Source organism: Schistocerca nitens, chromosome 4, assembly GCF_023898315.1.
Source record: "Schistocerca nitens isolate TAMUIC-IGC-003100 chromosome 4, iqSchNite1.1, whole genome shotgun sequence".
Lineage (NCBI taxonomy): Eukaryota > Metazoa > Arthropoda > Insecta > Orthoptera > Acrididae > Schistocerca > Schistocerca nitens.
The window spans coordinates 214197526-214214156 of record NC_064617.1 but is presented as its reverse complement, the minus strand read 5'-3'; the positions used below and the strand labels follow the sequence as shown (position 1 = coordinate 214214156).

The 16631-nt window shown below is 46.0% G+C and overlaps 1 protein-coding gene across 4 annotated transcripts in view; it reads left to right on the top strand.

Annotated features, from left to right (window-relative positions):
* Window positions 1-16631, top strand: part of LOC126251895 (uncharacterized) — a 247780-nt gene that overhangs the window by 150857 nt on the left and 80292 nt on the right. For 3 of the 4 annotated variants that reach the window (XM_049952610.1, XM_049952608.1, XM_049952607.1), the window contains exon 5: window positions 14312-14455. The exons of the other annotated variant lie outside the window; for it this stretch is intronic. In XM_049952610.1, the coding sequence (XP_049808567.1) occupies window positions 14312-14455 (144 nt within the window). The remainder of the gene's footprint in view (window positions 1-14311; window positions 14456-16631) is intronic. 4 annotated transcript variants of the gene reach the window in all.

Sequence of the window (16631 nt, the reverse complement as noted above, 5' to 3'; positions counted from 1 at the left end):
TGGCGGTGAACCTGTGTGCTTCCATTGAGCTGACTGGCGCTTTGTTTCTGGATTGAAAAATGGCATCAACGTCTCATCCATTGTCACAACCGACGAAAAGAAAGTCCCATTCATGCTGTCGTTGCGCGTCACCATTGCTTGGCAACATGCCACACGGGCAGCCGTGTGGTCGTCCGTCAGCATTCGTGGCACCCACCTGGATGACACTTTTCGCATTTTCAGGTCGTCATGTGGGATTGTGCGCACAGAACCCACAGAAATGCCAACTCTGGAGGCGATCTGTTCAACAGTCATTCGGCGATCCCCCAAAACAATTCTCCACTTTCTCGATCATGTCGTCAGACCGGCTTGTGCGAGCCCGAGGTTGTTTCGGTTTGTTGTCACATGATGTTCTGCCTTCATTAAACTGTCGCACCCACGAACGCACTTTCGACACATCCATAACTCCATCACCACATGTCTCCTTCAACTGTCGATGAATTTCAATTGGTTTCACACCACGCAAATTCAGAAAAAGAATGATTGCACGCTGTTCAAGTAAGGAAAACGTCGCCATTTTAAGTATTTAAAACAGTTCTCATTCTCGCCGCTGGCGGTAAAATTCCATCTGCCATACGGTGCTACCATCTCTGGGACGTATTGACAATGAACGCGGCCTCATTTTAAATCAATGCGCATGTTTCTATCTCTTTCCAGTCCGGAGAAAAAAAATCGGAGGCCTTGGAACTTGAATGCACCTCGTATTGTGATAGTGAATACCACAGTAGGTAGTTCGGTTGAAGAAGGACGTATATCTCCAAAAGAGGCGACGTCAGACGTTGGACGGACAAGCATACATAAAAGCAATGCAACTGTGAAAAAAACCTTGGATAACAGAAGAAATACTTCTGTTGATCGACGAGAGAACGAAACACACTGAAGGGCTCTACGAGGGAGAGGAACTGTCTGATGACGTGGTAGAAGAGGAAATGAGAGTCAATATTGCGACATTGCCGAACGGTTCTCTGCTGAGTAGTTGCTCTCTAACCAGCAGTCCACACGAGTAAACCAACTGCAAATTTACCTGATGTTGCCCGCACGTTAGGTAACTGGGCTGTGCACGGCTCTGTTTGAAAGGCGTAGCTCGATGTAGCCATACGGTCGAGTTGCGCCGTCTGCTTTCACGACCAGCAGCCAACTCGCCGCAAATAATAATGTGCTGCTGTAATACTACAATCAAATAGACTATGCATTGACTAGAACTTCGAATTAATAAAATACGTAGGAATATTAAATAAAAGATGAAGGAATAGTTTAACAAAAAGGGTTCCATTCTTACGTCTGTAGCTGATGTAGACGACAGAGAATCATGTTGAACATTTTTTCAAAAAAATGGTTCAAATGGCTCTGAGCACTATGGGACTTAACATCCATGGTCATCAGTCCCCTAGAACTTAGAACTACTTAAACCTAACCAACCTAAGGACAGCACACAACACCGAGTCATCACGAGGCAGAGAAAATCCCTGATCCCGCCGGGAATCTAACCCGGGAACCCGGGCGTGGGAAGCGAGAACGCTACCGCACGACCACGAGCTGCGGACGAACATTTTTTACTCATGAAAGTACATCTCAGCTAAACGGAAAGTGGTCCCATGATATACAGTTCAAATACAGACAGAAAATAACCTTATCAAATGCAGTGAAATTGCGTTGGAAGTGTTACGAGAATGGTAGCAAAATCCCCAAGCTAACATGTCATCCAAGGTATACGAATACTAAGTCCTCTCGCGATCACAACATACAAAATATTCACCAGCTCAGAATAGTTCAGAGATCAAAATGATGATTTACAAATTAATACATGTGAGTTAAGAGTTAGAAGAAGCTCATACTCTCCCTATTTTCAGTTCCGTAATGCAATCCGAAAAAGTCAGTATTTTAGCTGCCGTTCAACGCCCAGAATCAGTCACCCCTACGACCGAATCATGCACGTTACCATAGACAGGTCAGCTTTCTTCCACAACCAACATCAAAGTGTCTTCTTCAAGATTCAAACGAAAAATTTCCTTCAGCTCTTCACTCGAAAAAGTGTCTGTCCCCACTTGACTCCAGTGGTGTTCCTCCACTGTGTACCTTCCCGGAGGTTGAAGGCCACTTCACCAAAAATAGCCGGCCGGAGTGGCCGAGTGATTCTAGGCGCTTCAGTCTGGAACCGCGGGACCTCTACGGTCGCAGGATCTAATCCTGCCTCGGGCTTAGGTTAGTTAGGTTTAAGTAGTTCTAAGTTCTAGGGCCTGATGACCTCAGAAGTTAAGTCCCATAGTGGTCAGAGCCATTTGAACCAAAAATATATCGGTCTTAAGTTCCACAGACATGATTTGACTCAACCTGACGACTTCCCGGACTGAACTAATGTATTTGAATAATGAAACATAAGCATTCCGTCACACTCAGACAATACACAATAAATATAAATAAAGGTTTCCTCATGAATAAATAAGCCTGTATTCTTGCGCAAATGCGCTCACATTAAGTAACAACAGATTGTCGTTAGATGTTGTTTAAACAATTATTTACGCCTGCTTGACAGAATCATGTTTTGGCCCAGTTTCCAAAGATTATGTCAGCTAACACGTGCGACTGACCAGTTCTTAAATTACTATGATTTTGTATTAGCATGTGTAATCAATAGTTAAATAAACATATGAAAAAAAATAGTAACATTGGACCGTGAATTTACTCTCAAAACCTTCTCTTAAAGAACTTGCTTTATTTACTCGCGATTCATCAAGAACGTTAATACATTTAATCACACTATGTGAGCGTGGAAATAGTAGCCAATTGCTAACTGATGAAACAAATTGAAATTTTTCAATAAATGGAAATTTTATTCCTAAAAGCCCTTTTTTTAAAAAATAGATTTACAATTATAATCAGAAAGCACCCTGTAAATATCAAGGTACAATTTATTCAGAGGCAGAAAAAACAATTTTTTTTGTTATAGTATGAGCTTTCGGGCTGAGAACCTTGCCGCTCCCTTTTAAAACGGCCCTTGTCACGACCGCTCACAACAACCTCTGAAAGACTACACTGGTGCAAATCAACTCACCAGATTACTTTAAACTAAAAATAACAACTCACACAAACACATAAACTGTGCACCCCGTAAGAGGGATGGAGATGGTCCAAATCACTCACATTAAAAATTATATGCCACCGAAAGTGCAACTTGTTTTTGAAAGAACTGTTACGGTGGAAGGGTGGCAACTTTAATACTAAAATGACCATTTAAATAAAAACCTATGAAATGCAGTCTTACAGAAAATGTACAAACATGCCCTACATTACACATATACTGCCTATCAAGATGATAGGCAAGATACAAACATATTCCAGGAATTCGGCCCTTACACCTTAAGCAATAAATTCGTTAACACCGAATCTGACAAACATGACAGAGGCAGCTATTAACGTACGGCAGACCGACAGACAGACAGACACTAACTGCCTCACAAATGCGGACGAGAGAGACGAGCAAGCTGGGGACGACAGACTGACCAAGAAAACAAGTAGACTTTAACAAGTAAATGAAACAACATATCGCGAATCACTTAACTTAAAAAAACTGCGATGTCTGGCGAAGACCTGGCGCAGCACCCTCAAAACGCTCTCCCTAACCGTCCGCTGCCACCCGCTTCAACGGACGCAGGAAGGTGCGGCGATCTTCCGTCTCACGGCGTCGCAGCTCGCCCCGGCCAGACCGATGTCGTGGGTTGACTCCTGCTGCTCTCGTGTCGGCCGCGAAGCCACTATCCCTCGCTAAACGGCGCGGCCCACTGGACTGACGTGGCGATCTCACATGCGCTGACGCTCAAGACGGACCAGTCATCTTGCGTACGAGTGCGCGACCGACCAGCCGATCGATCCAACCGCCAATAACCGTAGCCTGAACAAACTCGAGCAGACTGGCAGCCTAACACATACTAGCACTCCGGACGACAGACAGACGCTGACTGCCCCACACTGACCCTGTTGATCAACTGACCTGACTCGCCGAGATTGACGATTGACGCAGACTCACTCTGACTGACCAACTGCCGAGTTTTTTTTTTCTTTAATGTTATTTTAAACCCGTACAACAGGCAGGCTGTCAGCAGCATTCTACGCTGCTCTTCAGCCATAGGATACACAATGAGAAGAAACACTGAGAAGACACATAAGTTACAGAATGGTGGGCAATAAAACAGTAGACACATAAAGACAAACACGGAGCCGTTCACACTCGACGATAATCCACACTGCAAACTGTTGAGACGACGCACAAACACTGAAGAAGACGATGGCACTGGTGAACGATGGAGTGGGACTGTGAACACTGAACACTAAACATGACAGCACACACGAAACACTGATGGCGAATGTCCACTTAGCGTGTGCGAGTCCGGGGACCTGCCAAGAGGGGAACAGGGGTGAGGTGGGGGAGAGGGGAGAACAAGGATGCCAATGGCTGAGGAGACGGGGGCAGGAGGAGAGGGACAGGGGAGGGGAAGCCCGGGGGAGGAGGGGGGAGAAAGGGAGGAGGGAGGGAAAAGGGAGAGAAGGAAGGGAGGGTGCCCAGAGGAGCAAGCACAGGAGGAGGGTGGGAGGATCAAAGTTGGTAGGAGGGGTAGATGGAGGGGAGGAGGGCATCATCAGGGAGAGGGAGCTGGCGGAAGCCACCTTGGGAGAGTGTAAGCAGGGTGGAGAGATGGAGACCGGGTGGGACGTGGGAATACAGGCGCGGCAGCGGGCAGGGGTGGGAGAGGATCGGGGAGATGAGCGGGTGAGGAGGATCGAGTTTACGGGAGGTGTACAGGATCCGTATCCTTTCAAGAAAAAGGAGGAGGTGGGGGAAGGGGATGAGATCGTACAGGATCCGCGTGGTGGAGGGGAGACAGATGCGATAGGCGAGGCGGAGAGCATGACGTTCAAGGATTTGGAGGGATTTACACTCCTGGAAATTGAAATAAGAACACCGTGAATTCATTGTCCCAGGAAGGGGAAACTTTATTGACACATTCCTGGGGTCAGATACATCACATGATCACACTGACAGAACCACAGGCACATAGACACAGGCAACAGAGCATGCACAATGTCGGCACTAGTACAGTGTATATCCACCTTTCACAGCAATGCAGGCTGCTATTCTCCCATGGAGACGATCGTAGAGATGCTGGATGTAGTCCTGTGGAACGGCTTGCCATGCCATTTCCACCTGCCGCCTCAGTTGGACCAGCGTTCGTGCTGGACGTGCAGACCGCGTGAGACGATGCTTCATCCAGTCCCAAACATACTCAATGGGGGACAGATCCGGAGGTCTTGCTGGCCAGGGTAGTTGACTTACACCTTCTAGAGCACGTTGGGTGGCACGGGATACATGCGGACGTGCATTGTCCTGTTGGAACAGCAAGTTCCCTTGCCGGTCTAGGAATGGTAGAACGATGGGTTCGATGACGGTTTGGATGTACCGTGCACTATTCAGTGTCCCCTCGACGATCACCAGTGGTGTACGGCCAGTATAGGAGATCGCTCCCCACACCATGATGCCGGGTGTTGGCCCTGTGTGCCTCGGTCGTATGCACTCCTGATTGTGGCGCTCATCTGCACGGCGCCAAACACGCATACGATCATCATTGGCACCAAGGCAGAAGCGATTCTCATCGCTGAAGACGACACGTCTCCATTCGTCCCTCCATTCACGCCTGTCGCGACACCACTGGAGGCGGGCTGCACGATGTTGGGGCGTGAGCGGAAGACGGCCTAACGGTGTGCGGGACCGTAGCCCAGCTTCATGGAGACGGTTGCGAATGGTCCTCGCCGATACCCCAGGAGCAACAGTGTCCCTAATTTGCTGGGAAGTGGCGGTGCGGTCCCCTACGGCACTGCGTAGGATCCTACGGTCTTGGCGTGCATCCGTGCGTCGCTGCGGTCCGGTCCCAGGTCGACGGGCACGTGCACCTTCCGCCGACCACTGGCGACAACATCGATGTACTGTGGAGACCTCACGCCCCACGTGTTGAGCAATTCGGCGGTACGTCCACCCGGCCTCCCGCATGCCCACTATACGCCCTCGCTCAAAGTCCGTCAACTGCACATACGGTTCACGTCCACGCTGTCGCGGCATGCTACCAGTGTTAAAGACAGCGATGGAGCTCCGTATGCCACGGCAAACTGGCTGACACTGACGGCGGCGGTGCACAAATGCTGCGCAGCTAGCGCCATTCGACGGCCAACACCGCGGTTCTTGGTGTGTCCGCTGTGCCGTGCGTGTGATCATTGCTTGTACAGCCCTCTCGCAGTGTCCGGAGCAAGTATGGTGGGTCTGACACACCGGTGTCAATGTGTTCTTTTTTCCATTTCCAGGAGTGTATAAAAGGTAGGGGGGGGGGGGGGCGGATAACTGCCGAGCTGATAGCGCCCCTTAAATGCATGTGAACAGGCTACCTTTCCCCTTTCCCACCAGAGGGAGAAACCAAAGCTGCGATTGCCACAGCGGCGCTACCGCCAGGAACGGAGGGCTACTGCTTCACACTACGCGCTGCGGCGCGCTCTTCGAAACAGCAAATTTACCACGGCTCAAACATATTCGTTAAATAAGTACACAAGTATGACAGGATATGAAGTATTCATGGTGCTTCATTTTCTTTGTTATTGTGGAGAATATGATGCTCTGACAGACGTTTGCATAATGTAAAGATATAATAAACTTAATAAATCCAGAAGTAAAACAGATACAGATAAGCAGCTTTCAGAGATGATAACTATTGTGCAATGCCATCATCTGAGATATTTTTTGTTTAAATCTCATGAAGCATTAAAAGTAGTAATTCAGAGGTTCACTGTGAAAATAGTTAGTCACTGCAAAACATTAAATTCTTTGGTTTTAAAGATATTGAAAATATTGGATGCAGTTATTATTTGGCTGTCTTTTACTGTCGAATATCTAAGCGCTGTAAGAAGGCACGTTTCAGACTGTCTCGGAGACTGCTATTTTTCCCGTATCGTCTGTCCTTCGGTTAAGCGAGTAAACGCTGTCCAGATTCTCGGTACGGTTTTCCCATTTTCAGCCACGCCCGGCCGACAGCCTTTGTACACGCCATGCTCTCGATCCCCAGGCCCGCCGGTTTAGCTTAGAACTGTACAGACAAATGCATCTACTTACCTGCTCCCAGTTCTGGGCGACTGAATAACTCGCCTACATCCGCGTCACAGAAGTCATAGGGCATCTAGTATCAGAGTTTAAACTTTGGACCTCGGGCATGGATGTGTGTGACGTCCTTAGGTTAGTTAGGTTTAAGTAGTTCTAAGTTCTAGGGGACTGATGACCTCAGATGTTAAGTCCCATAGTGCTCAGAGCCATTTGAACCATTTTTTAAACTTTGGAAGACTTGCGATCAAATAAGGCAGAAGGCTAGATAAAATCCCTCCGAAATGTCAAGATCATTACTACAATTATCAACAAACAGACTCTCCAAGTATATATGTAGAATCTATGAGACTGGAGACATACCATCAGACTTTCGGAAGAAATATAATCCACATTGTCCCGAAGACTGCAGTGGAGTCGGCCGCTGTAGCAGAGCGGTTCTAGGCGCTTCAATCCGGAACCAAGAGGCTGCTACGTTCGCAAGTTAGAATCCTGCCTCGGGCATGGATGTGTGTAATGTCCTTAGCTTAGTTCAGATGTTAAGTCCCATAATGCTTAGAGCCATTTTTGACTTCAGCGGCAAGTAAGTGCAAGAACTATAACACATTCAGCTTAACACCTTATCCATCCAAGTTGCTGACAAGAATAATATACAGAAGAATGGAAAAAGAAATTTACGATGTGTTAGACAACGATCGATTAAGCTTTAGGAAATGTTAGGGAACCAGAGAGTCAGTTCTGATGTTGCACTCGACAATGGTAGCAAGACTTACGAAAATCAAGACTCAGTCGTAGTAGTTGTAGAGATGGAAAAAGCATATGATATTGTAAAACGGTGCAAGATGTTCGACAATATGGGAAAAACAGGTGTAAGCTATAGAGAAATACGGCTAATGCATAACATGCACATGAAGCAAGAGGCACCAAAAACAATGGAAGACCAGGAACGTGAAGTCTTCCGCACCAACTGTTCAATCAATATATCGAAGACCTACCGAAGAAACTGAAAGAAAATTTCGAGAGGTTAATATTCACGGTGACTGAAGAAACATTTCAGAACGTGATGAATGGAACGAGCAGTCTGACGAATGCAGACTATGGTTTGAGGGTAAACAGTAGACGCTGAAAGTACATCTACATCTACGTCTCCATCTACATGGATACCCAGCAAATCAATCTTAAGTGCCTGGCAGAGGGTTCATAGGACCACTTTCACAATTCTCTATTATTCCAATCTCGCATAGCGCGCGGAAAGAATGAACACCTGTATCTTTCCGTACGAACTCTGATTTCCCTTATTTTATCGTGGTGATCGTTCCTCCCTATGTAGGTCGGTGCCAACAAAATATTTTCGCATTCGGAGGAGAAAGTTGGTAATTGGAATTTCGTGAGAACATTCCGTTGCAAAGAAAAACGCCTTTCTTTTAATGATTTCCAGCCCAAATCCTGTATCATTTCTGTGACACTCTCTCCCATATTTCGCGATAATACAAAACGTGCAGCGTTTCTTTGAACTTTTTCAACGTACTCCGTCAGTCCTATCTGGTAAGGATCCCACACCGCGCAGCAGTATTCTAAAAGAGGACGGACAAGCGTAGTGTAGGCTGCCTCCTTAGTAGGTCTGTTACATTTTCTAAGTGTCCTGCCAATAAAACGCCTTCCTCACAACATTTTCTATGTGTTCCCTCCGATTTAAGTTGTTCGTAATTGTAATACCTAGGTATTTAGTTGAATTTACGGCTTTTAGATTAGACTGATTTATCGTGTAACCAAAGTTTAACGAGTTCCTTTTAGCACTCATGTGAATGACCTCGCACTTTCCGTTATTTAGGGTCAACTGCCAATTTTCGCACCATTCAGATATTTTTTCGAAATCGTTTTGCAGTTTGTTTTGATCTTCTGATGACTTTATTAGTCGATAAACGACAGCGTCATCTGCAAACACACGAGGGCGGCTGCTCAGATTGTCTCCCAAATCGTTTATATAGATAAGGAACAACAAAGGGCCTATAACAGTACCTTGGGGAACGCCAGAAATCACTACTGTTTTACTCGATGACTTCCCGCCAATTACTACGAACTGTGACCTCTCTGACAGGAAATCACAAATCCAGTCGCATAACTGAGATGATATTCCATAAGCACGCATTTTCACTACGAGCCGCTTGTGTGGTACAGCGTCAAAAGCCATCCGGAAATCCAGATATACGGAATCGATCTGAAATCCCTTGTCAATAGCACTCAACACTTCGTATGAATAGAGAGCTAGTTGTGTTTCACAGGAACGATGTTTTCTAAACCCATGTTGACAGTGTGTCAATAGACCGTTTCCTTCGAGGTAATTCATAATGTTCGAACACAATATATGTTTTAAAATCCTCGTGCATATCGACGTTAACGATACGGACCTGTAATTTAGCGGATTACTCCTACTACCTTTCTTGAATATTGGTGTGACCTGTGCAACTTTCCAGTCTTTGGGTACGGATCTTCCGTCGAGCGAACGGTTGTATACGATTGTTAAGTATGGAGCTAATGCATCAGCATACTCCGAAAGGAACCTAATTGGTATATAGTCCGGAATAGCAGAGCTGGTATTTACGTTAAACTTAACATAAAAAATGGTGACCACGAAGTAGATGAAATGAAGGCATTCTGCTACCTTGGAAGTAAAATAACACACAACTGGCGAAGCAAGCAGAACATAAATAGAAGACTAACACAGGCAAAGAGGGTCTTCCTGTGTAAAAGAAGCCTGCTAATCAAATATTAGCCTTAATGTGATGAAGAAATTTCTGAGGCTGTGCATTTGGGATAGTGAATAACGGCCTGTGGGAAAACCGGAAAAGAAGAGACACAAAGCATTTGAGATGTGATGTTATGCAAGGGTGTTGAAAATTACAGGGTGGCGAACGAAATGTGTTACCAATTGTTTCTTTCACAATTTACGATGCACATTAGATATCCTGCTGCGATCTCTACAGCAGTACCAGCAGAGCTTGGAAAAACAAATGAGTTACGAAATGACTTGTAATTCACGATACTGCCGCTAGGAGACTAGTAAGCAGCAATGGCTGACAATGGAAGACTGACGACACAGAAACGATCGGCAATTGTGTTACTTTTTCATGAAACGAAAAACCTTGTTGTGACTCAGAGGCGTTTTCGACACAGTTTAAAACACGATGGGTCCCTTGCAAGAAGACCATCCACAGGTTGTACGATAAATTTGTACAGGAAGGAACAGAATTGGAAGCGAAGCGACCTCGGCCTGTTTGTTCACCGGAGAATATTGATGCGATGCGGTACGAGTTCCTGTACAGAGAAGTCCCGGGAAATCGTGTAGAAAGGCAGCAGTGCAACTGTGAATATCCAGACGCTCCGTTCAACCCATTCTTAAAAGTGACCTCCATATGTACCCATACAAGATGACCTGTGCACAGAAGCTCACTGAAGAACACAAGCAGCAGAGACTACTGTTTGCTCACTGGGCGGAGGATAGGGAAGAAACTCTCAACAACGTTTGGTTTTCAGACGAGGCGGATTTTCATTTAGACGGTGTGGTTAACAAACAAAATGTACGCTTTTGGGCCACTGAAAACCCATAAGTGCTTCATGAACGACAACATTATGCTCCGAGGATTACAGCGTGGGCAGCAATTTCCAGTCACGGACTTATTGGACCCTTTATCTTTGAAGAAACTGTGAACAGCGAGCGTTATTTGAGCATGCATCGCAATTGCTTCATTCCACAGCTTCTTGCTACTGCCTCGCCCTTCAACACGCAGTGGTTCATGCAAGATGAAGCAAGGCCACATACTGCAAACACGGTGTTGGTCTTTTTACACGAGCATTTCGACATGCCGATCATTTGACTCAGGCTTCCAGGTCGCTTCAATGACGGACAAAATTGGCTCCCCAATAGTCCAGACCTCAATCCATGTGACTTTTTTTTGGGGGGGTACCTAAAGGAAAAAATTTTTCCCGAAACGTCCACGTGATTTAATGGAGCTCAGAAGACTTATTCTTCAAGCTTGCAATGAAATTACGGAAGACATGTGCCGTAGGGTAATCACTAATTTCAGTGTTCGTTTGAAGGAAGTTAGGAAACGAAATGGTGGACATATTGAGCATGTGCTTAGAACAAATTTCCATGGACCGCTCTGCATTGTAGTATATGTTCCTTTTAGATTGTATTGACAATGGTAACACATTTCGTGCGCCACCCTGTAGGTGAATAAGGAATGAAGAGGTTCTCCGCAGAATCGGCGAAGCAAGGAACATATGGAAAATACTGACAAGAATATGGTACAGAATAATAGGTCATGTGCTAAAGACATCCGGAAATGGCTTTCACGGTCCTAGGGTCCTAGACGGAAGTGTAGAGGATAAAACTGGTGGGGTAAACAGAGATTGGGATACGTTGTACAGATAACTGGAGACGTTTGGTGCAAGTATTACTCTGAGATGAAGAGGTTGGCACAAGAGCGGAGTTCCTGGCGAGGCCATCAAAGCAATCAGAAGAGCGACGACCAAGAAAAACCATCACAGTTGCGATTAGTGACATCCAGAACAATCGAAAGCAGACTTATCATTTTCAGACACGTTCTCTATTAATTTTGGCAGCAGGTATTCTTAATTCTTCTTATGTTGTTCTTGGTTGCCTTTTTTTCGATTCCCTACAGGATCGGGATTGCTATACTCGATTTGGAAATGGTACTGACATGTAGTGGCCGGGTGATCTCCCTCATACGAACTCTCCCCCTCGCCGGACTTTGTGTAACCCATCTACTTGCGTCTACAGTAAATCTCTTGTTTGAGCGTGAGAACGCTTCCTAAATAGTCGAGCAGTGTGTATCTGAATCGGGACTTAGTAATCAGCCCGGTATTTACCTGGCTGTATTGGTAAAACCGCCCAAAATCCATGTCTACGCTGGTCGACCCACAAGCCCTCGCAATTAATCCACGAGGCGCATTCGGTCTGGGGTAGTCTCACTTCCCTGAATCCAGAAAGCAGCCGCGCTAATGCGCTCGGCTCTCCGGGTGAGTCAGGCGATGTTGGCAGGTAAATGTAGTCGCATTATTCAGAGGCACAGTGCTGTCATAAGTAATCTGCCAGCTTGCTCCATTGAGCGTCCCATTCAAGATGTCCACGTTCGTACCTCCTATAGCTGGCGTCATGTATTCACAGATTCCAAACTGAGCTTATCAGAATCAGATGCTATTTATAAATACATTATAAGATAAAAATACGACATACCATGAAGAAATTATCAGAATGGAATGGAAATTAGTAGATATACATGCAGAGACAGACAAATGATTACAATTTCAGAAAAATTGGATGATTTATTCAACAGAAATAGTTTCACAAATTGAGCAAGTCAGTTATGTACTGGTCCACCTCTGGCTCTTATGCAAGCAGTTGCATTGTCTGATAGAGCTTTTGGATGTCCTCTACTGGAATGTCTCGCCAGATTCTGTCTGGCGTCAAAATCCCGTGCTGGTTGCAGGGCACTGCTCACAATACTCCAAGCATGCTCAGTTGGACAGAGATCCGGCAATCTTGCTGGCTATGGTAGAGATTTACAAGCACGAATACAAGCGGTAGAGACTCTCTCCGGATGTGGACAGGCATTATCTAGCTGAAATGTAAGCACAGGATGGCTTGCCATCAAGGGAAACGAAATGGTGCGTACGATATATGTTGTATAAGAGTGCCGTGAATGACAACCGAAGAAAAGAAATGGTACCCCAGCCCATCGCTCCTGTTTGTCAGGCTGCATGGCGGGTGATGGTCAGGTTGGTATCCCAACATTGTCCAGGGCCAGTGTACATGCACAGACAGACAAATGTGTTGTATAAGAGTGCCGTGAATGACAATCGAAGAAAGGAAATGGTACCCCAGCCCATCACTCCTGTTTGTCAGGCTGCATGGCGGGTGATGGTCAGGTTGGTATCCCAACATTGTCCAGGGCCTGTGTACATGCACAGACAGACAAATGTGTTGTATAAGAGTGCCGTGAATGACAACTGAAGAAAAGAAATGGTACCCCAGCCCATCACTCCTGTTTGTCAGGCTGCATGGCGGGTGATGGTCAGGTTGGTATCCCAACATTGTCCAGGGCCTGTGTACATGCAAAGACAGACAAATGTGTTGTATAAGAGTGCCGTGAATGACAATCGAAGAAAAGAAATGGTACCCCAGCCCATCACTCCTGTTTGTCAGGCTGCATGGCGGGTGATGGTCAGGATGGTATCCCAACATTGTCCAGGTCCTCTCCCAAGACGTCTTCGCTGGTCATTGGGGCTCAACTCGAAACGGGACTCATCACTGATAAAACTTCTACTCCAGTCAAAGAGATTCCTACCCGTAGACGACTCTGGAGACGCCCCGGTCTGCAGTGGGATACCAATCTGACTGTCGCCTATCGTATGGCCCAACAACCACGAGTGGTAGTCTGGGGTGTCATTTCTTTTCGTAGTAAAAACGCATTGGTTGCCATCAGCAGCACCCCTACAACGAAGCTGTACATCAACGACGTTCTGTGCCACGTTTTGTAGCCCTCCATAGCAATCTGCCCTAGGGTTACTTTTCATCAAAATAATGCCCTTTTGCACACGGCGAGAATTTCTATTGCTTGTCTTCGTGCTTGCCAGACACTACCTTGGCCAGCAAATCCGCCAGATCTCTCCCCAACTGGATCATTAGGAACAGGGTCCTCGAGCCAGTTCGGGACTTTGTCGATCTAACACGCCAATTGGACAGAATTTGTCACTATCTCCTCCAGGAGGACATCCAACAACTCTATCAATCAATGCCATCCGAATAACTGCATGCTTGAGGGCCAGAGGTTGACCAATGCATTACTGATTTGTTCAATTCATGAATCTCTTTCTCTTCAATAAATCATCCAGTTTTTCTGAAACTGTAATCATTTGTTTGTCTGTACATTTACATCACACCTACCCATTAGGATAGTTCCTTCCCGGTGCGTCCTTTTTTTTTTTAAGTGTATTTTCTTACATAGGCTGCCTTGCACCCTGCGTAGGAATTGCCTCGCACGTAAGGACGGAATTCATTAAAACTGTTTAACGAGATCCACTTTGAGTGACTGAGTGGTACTGTGTGTGTTGCAGGCCTGTTCAGCGGTCCGATACTGCGTCGCTTCGGCTACCGCAAGGTGGCGATAACGGGCGGCCTGCTGTCCTCCTCGGGCGTCATTCTCACCAGCTGGGCCTACAGCTTCACTCATTTCCTCATCACTTACAGCATCATCACCTGTAAGTCGTCCCTTCACTGCAAATTAATACCACGCTCTACCTGTTCTAAAAAAGGAAATCTTAAATACACTGTTTCTTCTGTTTTCTCCAGATAATACCAATACTCGTAACGATCACGCAATTTTGACGATGGTGACGTAGCCTACGTGGACGTATTTCGTAATCCCCCCCCCCCTTTCTGAAAGTCCTTCCTTGGTCATCTCAACCAATACATCTCCTGTTGGAGGCATTGCCTCTTCAGAATAAACGCTGCCAAAACCTAATTATTGGAGGTTTCAGTCACAGCGTTCGACTTTCTGACTTCTGCCTAACTATTTATTACCGTCCAACAAATTAAAATATTGTAATTACCTGACGTAGTTGGACTGGGGAGCGCGATCTGTAAACTAGAATGCTGTAGATTTTTTTATTAAATCCTTTATTTACCAAGTCAATGGCCCTGCCGCAGTGGTAATACCAGTTTCTGTCAAATCAGCGAAGTTAAGCGCTGTCAGGCTTGGCTAGCACTTGGATGGGTCACCGACTGGGTCTAACGCGTGCTGTCCGGTCTGCCGAGTTGGAAAGCGGGGTGCACTCAAGCCCTGTGAGGTCAATTGAGGAGCTACTAGCCGGCCGGTGTGGCCGAGAGGTTCTAGGCGCTTCAGTCTGGAACCGCGCGACCGCTACGGTCGCAGGTTCGAATCATGCCTCGGGCATGGATGTGTGTGATGTCCTTAGGTTAGTTAGGTTTAAGTAGTTCTAAGTTCTAGGGGACTGATGACCACAGATGTTAAGTCCCATAGTGCTCAGAGCCATTTGAACCATTTTTGAGGAGCTACTTGATGGTGGCTCCGATCACGAAAATTGACAACTGCCTGGAGAATTATGTGCTGACCCCATGCTCCTCGATATCCACATCCGGTGACGCCTGTGGGCTGAGGTCGTAATGAAAAAACATCGATTACTAGTTTCAACTGTCATCTTCAGATCAGTACACAAACATGAAGCGCAATAAGTAAAACACTTAGTCGACATTTCCTTAAGGATGCTAACACTGAAATGACTAAGGGTCTTACTCCAAGAAGTCCGTTCAAGCGGTTGAAATTAGTAGTCACACTTTTCTAAGTACTGATTTTGACAGATAAAGGTTTTAACAAAAAATCTGCAACATTTAACTAGTGTATATTAAGATAACCTTTAGTTCCAAATTAGTAAGATACGTCACTAACTGGGGAACAAAAAGTCCACAAAAGACTAAAACGTAACTTATAACCAGCCGAACATTGCATTTCATTCCTCTACCCGCCTTCGCACGTACGAGGGTACATCAAATAAAAACCTTAAGTTTGTAATAACAAATCGAAATTTCCCCCCGTTATCCTGTAAAGTTGGTAAGCGTGATACAAACAGCGTTTGGAATGGCCTGTAGGTGGCAGCATAGTGCAGATGCACACATACCGTTGCAGTATCAGTATAAAGATGGTCGCCCCGCTTGCGACTTCCACCAGCGATGAACAGCGTTCTCTTATTCGGTTTTTGCGTAGTGTGAAACCTATTGAAATTCATCGCCGAATGAAGGGTCAGTACGGTGATGCATGTTTGTCACAGCAGCAAGTCTACGAATGGGATAGGAAGTTCACAAATGGTGTGGTTTCAGTGGAAGATGCTCCTCGTACAGGTCAGGCACAACGAGTGGTGACTTCAGAGAACATTGCAACAGTTGAAGCCACAGTGAAGGAAAACCACCGAGTAAGACTGAATGACATTGCAGCATGTTTACAGATTAGCCATGGGTCAGCACACCACATTATGCTTGATGTGATCCAGTTTCACAAAGTGTCTACAAGATGGGTGCCACCGCAGCTGACTCTTGAAATGAGTTGATGCTTGTGAAGAACTTCTTCTGCGGTTTGAAGGTGATGGCTTCCTTGTAAGAATCGTTGCTGGGGACGAAACCTGGGTCCACTTCCACCAACTGGAAACGAAGAGAGCGAGCAAGGAATGGCGCCATTCCTCATCACCAAAACCAAACAGGTTTCGAACAGAACCATCAGCAGGGAAGGTTATGCTGACACTCTTTCGGGACGGAAAAGGCGTCATTTTGGAGCATTACATGCCTAGAGGGACCACTGTCACGAGTGCATCATACACAGATTTCCTAAAAAATCATCTGCGGCCTGCAATCAAATCAAAGCGA